This window comes from Myxine glutinosa, chromosome 2, assembly GCF_964187855.1.
Source record: "Myxine glutinosa chromosome 2, kmMyxGlut1.1, whole genome shotgun sequence".
Taxonomy (NCBI): domain Eukaryota; kingdom Metazoa; phylum Chordata; class Myxini; order Myxiniformes; family Myxinidae; genus Myxine; species Myxine glutinosa.
The window spans coordinates 79,732,810-79,743,216 of NC_136262.1; the positions used below are offsets into that span (position 1 = coordinate 79,732,810).

A 10,407-nucleotide genomic window follows, 5' to 3' on the forward strand; every position below is an offset into this window, starting at 1 on the left:
CAGCCATAAAACAGGTAATAAAAACACCTCACCACCACAAAATTAAAAACACCTCACAGCCATAAAACACGTAATAAAAACACCTCACAGCCATAAAATACGTAATAAAAACACCTCACAGCCATAAAACAGGTAATAAAAACACCTCACCACCACTAAATTTAAAACACCTCACAGCCATAAAACACGTAATAAAAACACCTCACAGCCATAAAACATGTAATAAAAACACCTCACCACCACTAAATTAAAAACACCTCACAGCCATAAAACACGGAATAAAAACATCTCACAGCCATAAAACACGTAATAAAAACACCTCACCACCACGAAATTAAAAACACCTCACAGCCATAAAACACGTAATAAAAACACCTCACCACCACAAAATTAAAAACACCTCACAGCCATAAAAGAAGAAATAAAAACACCTCACAGCCACGAAATTAAAACACCTCACCACCACAAAATTAAAAACACCTCACAGCCATAAAACATGTAATAAAAACACCTCACCACCACAAAATTAAAAACACCTCACAGCCATAAAAGACGTAATAAAAACACCTCACCACCCCGGAATTAAAAACACCTCACAGCCCATAAAACACGTAATAAAAACACCTCACCACCACAAAATTAAAAACACCTCACAGCCATAAAACATGTAATAAAAACACCTCACAGCCATAAAACATGTAGTAAAAACACCTCACCACCACGGAATTAAAAACACCTCACAGCCCATGAAACACGTAATAAAAACACCTCACCACCACAAAATTAAAAACACCTCACAGCCATAAAACACGGATTAAAAACACCTCACAGCCATAAAACACGTAATAAAAACACCTCACCACCACGAAATTAAAAACACCTCACAGCCATAAAACACGTAATAAAAACACCTCACCACCACAAAATTAAAAACACCTCACAGCCATAAAAGAATAAATAAAAACACCTCACAGCCACGAAATTAAAACACCTCACCACCACGAAATTAAAAACACCTCACAGCCATTAAACACGTAATAAAAATACCTCACAGCCACAAAATAAAAAACACCTCACAGCCATAAAACACGTAATAAAAACACCTCACCACCACAGAATTAAAAACACCTCACAGCCCATAAAACACACAATAAAAACACCTCACCACCACAAAATTAAAAACACCTCACAGCCATAAAACATGTAATTAAAAACACCTCACATCCATAAAACAGGTAATAAAAACACCTCACCACCACAAAATTAAAAACACCTCACAGCCATAAAACACGTAATAAAAACACCTCACCACCACGGAATTAAAAACACCTCACAGCCCATAAAACACGTAATAAAAACCCCTCACCACCACAAAATTAAAAACACCTCACAGCCATAAAACATGTAATAAAAACACCTCACAGCCATAAAACATGTAATAAAAACACCTCACAGCCATAAAACACGTAATAAAAACACCTCACAGCCATAAAACATGTAATAAAAACACCTCACCACCACGGAATTAAAAACACCTCACAGCCCATAAAACACGTAAGAAAAACACCTCACCACCACAAAATTAAAAACACCTCACAGCCATAAAACACGTAATAAAAACACCTCACCACCACAAAATTAAAAACACCTCACAGCCATAAAACACGTAATAAAAACACCTCACAGCCATAAAACACGTAAAAAAAACACCTCACAGCCATAAAACATGTAATAAAAACTCCTCACCACCACAAAATTAAAAACACCTCACAGCCATAAAACACATAATAAAAACACCTCACAGCCATAAAACACGTAATAAAAACACCTCACAGCCATAAAACACGTAATAAAAACACCTCACAGCCATAAAACACGTAATAAAAACATCTCACAGCCATAAAACACATAATAAAAACACCTCACAGCCATAAAACACGTAATAAAAACACCTCACAGCCATAAAACACATAACAAAAACACCTCACAGCCATAAAACACGTAATAAAAACACCTCACAGCCATAAAACACGTAATAAAAATACCTCACAGCCACAAAATTAAAAACACCTCACAGCCATAAAACACGTAATAAAAACACCTCACCACCACGGAATTAAAAACACCTCAGCCATGAAACACATAATAAAAACACCTCACCACCACAAAATTAAAAACACCTCACATCCATAAAACACATAATAAAAACACCTCACCACCACAAAATTAAAAACACCTCACAGCCATAAAACACGTAATAAAAACACCTCACAGCCATAAAACAGGTAATAAAAACACCTCACCACCACAAAATTAAAAACACCTCACAGCCATAAAACACGGAATAAAAACACCTCACAGCCATAAAACACGTAATAAAAACACCTCACAGCCATAAAACATGTAATAAAAACACCTCACAGCCATAAAACACGTAATAAAAACACCTCACAGCCATAAAATACGTAATAAAAACACCTCACAGCCATAAAACAGGTAATAAAAACACCTCACCACCACTAAATTAAAAACACCTCACAGCAATAAAACACGTAATAAAAACACCTCACAGCCATAAAACATGTAATAAAAACACCTCACCACCACTAAATTAAAAACACCTCACAGCCATAAAACACGGAATAAAAACACCTCACAGCCATAAAACACGTAATACAAACACCTCACCACCACGAAATTAAAAACACCTCACAGCCATAAAACACGTAATAAAAACACCTCACCACCACAAAATTAAAAACACCTCACAGCCATAAAAGAAGAAATAAAAACACCTCACAGCCACTAAATTAAAACACCTCACCACCACAAAATTAAAAACACCTCACAGCCATAAAACACGTAATAAAAACACCTCACCACCACAAAATTAAAAACACCTCACAGCCATAAAACACGTAATAAAAACACCTCACCACCACGGAATTAAAAACACCTCACAGCCCATAAAACACGTAATAAAAACACCTCACCACCACAAAATTAAAAACACCTCACAGCCATAAAACATGTAATAAAAACACCTCACAGCCATAAAACACGTAATAAAAACACCTCACAGCCATAAAACATGTAATAAAAACACCTCACAACCACGGAATTAAAAACACCTCACAGCCCATGAAACACGTAATAAAAACACCTCACCACCACAAAATTAAAAACACCTCACAGCCATAAAACATGTAATAAAAACAACTCACAGCCATAAAACATGTAATAAAAACACCTCACAGCCATAAAACACGTAATAAAAACACCTCACAGCCATAAAATACATAATAAAAACACCTCACCACCACTAAATTAAAAACAACTCACAGCCATAAAACACGGAATAAAAACACCTCACAGCCATAAAACACGTAATAAAAACACCTCACAGCCATAAAACATGTAATAAAAACACCTCACAGCCATAAAACACGGAATAAAAACACCTCACAGCCATAAAATACGTAATAAAAACACCTCACAGCCATAAAACAGGTAATAAAAACACCTCACAGCAATAAAACACGTAATAAAAACACCTCACAGCCATAAAATACGTAATAAAAACACCTCACCACCACGAAATTAAAAACACCTCACAGCCATAAAACACGTAATAAAAACACCTCACCACCACGAAATTAAAAACACCTCACAGCCATAAAACACGTAATAAAAACACCTCACCACCACGAAATTAAAAACACCTCACAGCCACAAAATTAAAAACACCTCACCACCATGAAATTAAAAACACCTCACCACCAAGTAATTTAAAACACCTCACAGCCATAAAACACGTAATAAAAACACCTCACCACCACGAAATTAAAAACACCTCACCACCACAAAATTAAAAACACCTCACCACCAAGTAATTCAAAATACCTCACCACCCCGAAATTAAAAACACCTCACAGCCATAAAACACGTAATAAAAACACCTCACCACCACGAAATTAAAAACACCTCACCACCAAGTAATTCAAAATACCTCACCACCCCGAAATTAAAAACACCTCACAGCCATAAAACACGTAATAAAAACACCTCACCAACACGAAATTAAAAACACCTCACAGCCACAAAATTAAAAACACCTCACCACCATGAAATTAAAAACACCTCACCACCAAGTAATTTAAAACACCTCACAGCCATAAAACACGTAATAAAAACACCTCACCACCACGAAATTAAAAACACCTCACCACCACAAAATTAAAAACACCTCACCACCAAGTAATTCAAAATACCTCACCACCCCGAAATTAAAAACATCTCACAGCCATAAAACACGTAATAAAACACCTCACCACCACGTCATTTAAAAACACCTCACCACCAATTAATTCAAAACACCTCACCACCACGTAATTCAAAATACCTCATCACCAACTAATTAAAAACACCTCACCACCACATAATTAAAAGCACCTCACCACCACGTAATTCAAAACACCTCACCATCATTTGATTTAAAAATACCTCACCACCACATAATTAAAAATACCTCACCCCCACGTGATTCAAAACCACCACCACGTTATTATAAACACTTCACAACCACGGAAACAAAAGTTTGAGGGAGTCGTTAAGTGACAACACAGGCACTGCCCAGATGTGTAGATATATAGATAAATAGTCTAGTAGGAAGACTAGGTCCCCCTGCACCCCCCGGAGATATACTTCTAATCAGTGTTTCTAGATTGGAAAAAATGTGTAGAAAATGACTAGCTATGGCCCCAAGCTGAAAAAATGTCCCACATACCATTTTTATGCAAATTACTGCTGCCATTATCAAAAAAACGATTTTTGACATATCTCAGCCAATATTGCAGATAATTGAAAAATGAAGGTGTCTAGACCCATGTTTTGAAGGGCATAGATCATGATAGAACTATTCATAACATGATTACATGTGTCTATGGTATACTAGTATGCTAATTAGTGCTTTATTTACAAAATAATCACAGTTTTACGAAATAATAGACTCATATTAAGGTCCGTCTACACAGACGTTAACACAAAGTTTTATTTTTCTAAATATTACAACTGTCAAAATAGTCCTAGCACTCAATGTGACCACTCTTCTCTTGCTTGTTTTAGATAAACATCATTAGCATTAGTGATTCTACACTGAGTCAGTCATCATCATTTTCATCGAAATCGTCAGAGTCAAACTCTTCTTCTCCTTCCTCTTCCTCCTCCTCTTCGTGCTCTCCTGTGTTCAGAAGATCCACCAGTGAGGTTGGTAGGATGGGACCACTGGACCACATTGGTTTCAACAGTCCTTCATCAGTCCTTATCCATCCTTGCTCCTCATAAGGTTTTGGCTTTTCGATGATAGGTTGATCGGCTCTTTTGTACAATGCTACGCGGTGGTTCACACGCTGGATGTGCGGCTTCAGGGCAGACTGGCATGGAGGAAGGCGAGCCAGATCAACCTTGGACTTGGATGTGAGGGTCTTGTCCTCTCCCACCATTTTTCGTAGCAGCTTGGCACGGACAATGTCCACTGATGACTCGCGACTCTGGCCGTACATCACACAGGTGAATTTTTCTAACTGCCTCTCCACCTCAGGGTTGGCATCCCAGTTGTCACCCAGTTCACCGAATGCCCTGTGAAACCTGGGATTCTTCTCCAGCTTTTTCAAGGGCCCGACTTTTCCCTTCCCTTTGAAGGCACTGGTGCAGTCTTCTCCGCTGAACACATAGTACCCCAGGAGAGTGGCACAGTAGTCCTCTCCCAGGGATTCTGCCAGCTCAGAGACGTTGACAAGTTGGCGATGCTTCCCTGACCCTGTATCCAGGTACACCGTCAGCTTGATGTTGTGGGCATGGTGGAGCAGGATCAGGAGGATGTCTGTGTCCGGTGTTCTGACTACAGCGTTCTTGTATCCGATGGTAGCAGCATGATGGAGGTACAGAACCACCCTGGTATCAGTCTCTTCCTGGTTGCTGTAGATCGTGGGGAGTTCACGTACCTCGACCTGAAACACAAAAAGGCACCGCATTTCAATCACCAGTCACTGCCAGTTTCAGATCTAGACAAACATCACAGGTAATCACCTTTTTTTCAGGAAAAATTACAAATTGAATCGCCATTCACGAAGGGCTTTCAATTTTACCTTGCCATTCGTTGAGGCAAGTTGGTGGGCCTTCCCCTCCACGATCAGCACAGCCATCTCTGTTCTCTCCAGCCTGGTAGCTGCCTCTTGTCCACTCCACACTTTCAGAAGAAGCTGGCACATCTGCTTTTTGTTGTCGTCATTTGCAAGGAACATTTTGAAGTCATATGGCTTCCTGGTTGCTGGTCCAGCCAGAATGATCTTCTCTGAGCTGCCCCGCCTCAGCCTTTCCTGCGCTTTGATTGACTCAGGATGGTAACTGTCAGTGGAGAACAGAAAGTGCTGCTTGGCCACCATCTGATCAAGCACCTGCAAGCATATCTCACCACATGTTGGGGGAAGGTTGGCAAGGGTATGCAGCAGCGCCATTCCATCCTGGATGAACAGGGCATCCTTGGGGTATTGCAGATCTTGTGGTGTGGTGTCCTCTAAAAGGTAGTGCAGAAACAAGGTTGCCCTCTCCTGTCACAATTTGTGGTGTACGATAAGTTGAGACTTCATCCAGGACCTTGGCGAGAGCAGTTTCCAACTCCAAGGCGAAATCGTAGCTCTCAGAGTGTCCAAGCCTGTGTAGTATTGTGGTGAGCTGTTTGCTTCGGAACAGGTGCCTTACAGTCACACAGAGGAGAATGTGCTTTGGTAACTTCCATTTTCCATCTGACACTGCACGGCACAGATCTTGTCCAATGGAGAAGACCAGACGCTTCACCTTTTCTGTCTCGATGCCCTCCTTGCCAGTCATTAGCACGCTGAGAAAGCGGACAAGGTCTGGAGGTAGGATGTCTTCAGGATTGAGCTCCATGTCTTCAGCTGTTGGTGGCCATGGTTGGTCTTTACACTCTCTGAAAGCCTGTAGAATACCCTGGCGAAGTTGGAGGGCAACATTTTGGTTCTTGTTTGTGCTTCCGAGTGTGAATGCTCGTGCGAGAGCATTGGAAACTGTTATGTTTGAGCTGTGCACAAGCCAGAAAGAAATGACATCACATTTGTCATGATCAACCTTCGTGAAGTGGATATGCTCCTTGATTGGGTCATTCTGTAGGCGTTTCAGTAGTTTCTCTGACCGATAATTTGAGTTCTCATATCCATTCAGTTTCAGTTCCTCGACATAGAGCAAGCGCAAGGAAGAAAGCTGTAGAACTTTATTCTGCTGGATGACCTGGGTTTGAATGTGTTCCAGTACTGAGTTGAATGCCTTTTCATGGGCGGCTGACATGCAAGCCTGCTCCTTTGGTGCTTCGGCTCTGTGAATCGCACGCTCATAGTTGTAGAATGCTGTGCGGAAAGCTTTAAAACATGACGGATGGTGTTTGGCCTCACATGCAAAGAGGTCTTTGTTTTTCACCTTTCGATGGAGTCGATAGAGACCCATTTTCTCAGCCCGTGTTTCGATTTGCTCCCATGCATTTTCTTTGTTTTTAAAGGATGGGAAGGTTGTAGGCCTCTCAGTATTGCGATGAGCATCTTTGGTCTCAACTTTCTCACAAAATATACACTCTGGCGGGAAGATGGGTTCAGCAGAACCTCCTGGTTTACGAGGAGAGTGATGCCATGATGAGGTTGATGGCCCTGGTTCTGTATCATCTCCCAGACGATGAAAGTGGCGGACAAAGTGCTTATAACACTTGCTGTGATATCCTACTCTTTCTAGGTCATCAGGAAGAGTTGCCGGGATCTGATCACATACTGATTGCATACGACATGGGGAGTCATGCGGTTGGTTGAGACGTCTATCCCGGATCTTTTGAAGCAGTTGCAGTTTTTCTGAAGCAGATCCTTTAATTTTACGGAGGGGCGTGAAATCCCCATGATCAGACATGGATGGTACATGAAGGATGCATGTAGGAGGAGAGCTTTGGGCTGCAGGTTCTACACTCCGTTTTCTTTTGGGCATGCTTGCTGTCGATGTCTACCATCACTGTTAAATGACAAATAAGAAATCACGAATGATGTTAAAAGTGCCTGTGAAAGGAGGCTCTGAGTTTTCAGTGAGGTAACAGAGGTTCTGAGTCATGTTCTACACTAGGGTACTTTTTAGCTGACTAAACCATGTTTAGTGGCATCAAAAGTGCTAATAGCTAAAACATCTAAATTCTTCCACACTAACGTTAGCTATCTAGGCCAATGAAACATTGTGCTAAGTTACTGTAGCTAGCTCAGCTGTCGTGCCTCTTTCTGGTTCAATTCATATACAGAAGTCAACAGATATGTCTCATGTTTGGCATTAACAAAAGTTTAAGTTACACCGACATTAGGAACATACTGTACATAGATGAGGCTAGCTTTAACGTTAGCTAACATGGTGCTAGCTGGCTCAGCTGTTATTCTGCCTGTTTATGATTTCATGCAGAAACTGAAGTCAAGAGTGTGAGTAACATTATAGTTAGCATCTTACCTGGCTAGATTGGAGGATGAATACCAAGAACAACACACAGATGGAATGGAAGACTGAACTTTCAACTGAGGTATTCAATAACATCAACGTTACCAATTGATACGAGCGCGCGACATTACCAATTGATACGAGCGCGCGAGCGCGCATGTTACATGGATGGAAATGTAAAATGGCAGCTATAGCAGCACTAATTTGGATCTCTAGTCTGTCATTTCTGCACTGTGATTGGATAACATAAAAAAATATGTTTGGGAGTTAACAGCAGGAGTTGGTAGATTTTACGTGGGCTGGGTGAGAAACCTTTAAATAAGCAAGTGAAAATCTCTCGCAATACAAAGTCAATGGTGGGAAGAAAAGTTGAGTGGTACCAATGTTACTGCCAATGTCCCGCCCCTATGCAAGACTCAGGAGCATCTTGTTGACATTTAACCTTGAAAATACCTGGGTTTAGACCCCTTATGTACCATGTTAAGTTATCTGCAGTATTAACGTATCCTTATCATTTGTAAAACTGATTATTTTGTAATTACAGCATTAATATGCATACTAGTATACCATAGACACATGTAATCATGTTATGAATAGTTCTATCATGATCTATGCCCTTCAAAACATGGGTCTAGACACCTTCATTTTTCAATTATCTGCAATATTGGCTGAGATATGTCAAAAATCGTTTTTTTGATAATGGCAGCAGTAATTTGCATACAAATGGTATGTGGGACATTTTTTCAGCTTGGGGCCATAGCTAGTCATTTTCTACACATTTTTTCCAATCTAGAAACACTGATTAGAAGTATATCTCCGGGGGGTGCAGGGGGACCTAGTCTTCCTACTAGACTAAAATGACTGCACCCGACTTGCCGTGGTTTAAACCAATCATAATTCAAACAATTATTTTGCACAAATGTATTTGTAATATACGTGATATCACATTTTATAAACAATTGAAGTTGAAAACTTAAGTTGGAAAAAAAAAAATTACCGAAAAATCCCCCCCCCCCACCCCCCCCCCCCCCCCCAAAAAAAATTGGAATTAAAAAAAAAATACCCTTAGGACATACCGACGGGAGAGATATGTGCACTCCAGAAGTTTGGTACGATTTCACAGAAGTTTGAGAAAGTAGTTCAGTGACAACACAAGACAAGACAGGAGAACACAACACAACACAACACAGGACAGACACGATATATTTATATATATATATATATATATATATATATATATATATATATATATATATATATATATATATATATATATATATATATATATTGTTGCGGATATGGGATTTGCATCCATCCATATCCGCTTGTAAATATTCCCCTATTTCCTCAATACTTCCCAACTATCCCCAATCCCCCATTCCCTAGTCCCATTTTCTGTAACCAACACTCTGTAGACCCGACCTCCCCCTATTTCCCCCATTAAATGTCGTGCCCAGGTTCACCGCATCTCATGTAAGACAACTATAGGACATTTTGCTAGTTATTCTTAGTCTATGTCAGTTAAGGACTCGTTTCCATTAATTCTGACCCTTCGTTGCACCAGAATGTGATTGTATGGCACCGTTAGGAAGTTTAGGACCTCCCAATACCTCCCCGCAGCTCTTCCTCACGGTTCAGCAACAACAACAACAACAACAACAACAGCAACGGCAGCGGCGGGCGCGGGAAGTGCGCGTCCTCACTCCGGCTTGGTTGGTAGGGGGTGTTGGGAGGGCACCAGGCCTTCCCAACGAGCCGCCATCGAACATGTGCTCGACGGGGTTACCAAATAGGGGCTCCCTGTCAGCTCCTCGTCAAGGGCGGAGCCCGGTAACCCCCGCACCCAATGGAAGCGGCGGACCGGCCCCAGTGGGGCGG

At 40.7% G+C, this 10,407-nt stretch overlaps 1 protein-coding gene across 1 annotated transcript; it reads right to left on the minus strand.

Annotated features, from left to right (window-relative positions):
• Positions 1–5,017: 5,017 nt before the first annotated feature.
• LOC144891058 (uncharacterized) lies at positions 5,018–8,067 on the minus strand. The gene is made up of 2 exons (XM_078773439.1): positions 6,147–8,067; positions 5,018–6,008 (listed from the first exon to the last, which is right to left on the minus strand). Exons 1-2 carry the CDS (start codon positions 6,513–6,515, stop codon positions 5,160–5,162), a joined length of 1,218 nt encoding a protein of 405 aa, XP_078629565.1. The 5' UTR covers positions 6,516–8,067; the 3' UTR covers positions 5,018–5,159.
• Positions 8,068–10,407: the final 2,340 nt, after the last annotated feature.

Excerpts from the sequence above, each read along its gene's own strand:
- LOC144891058 (XM_078773439.1), bottom strand. The coding sequence starts at position 6,515 with ATGGCGCTGCTGCATACCCTTGCCAACCTTCCCCCAACATGTGGTGAG. Across the intron at positions 6,009-6,146 it reads TTGCCTCAACGAATGGCAAG|GTCGAGGTACGTGAACTCCC; the intron begins GTAAAATTGAAA and ends TTTGTGTTTCAG.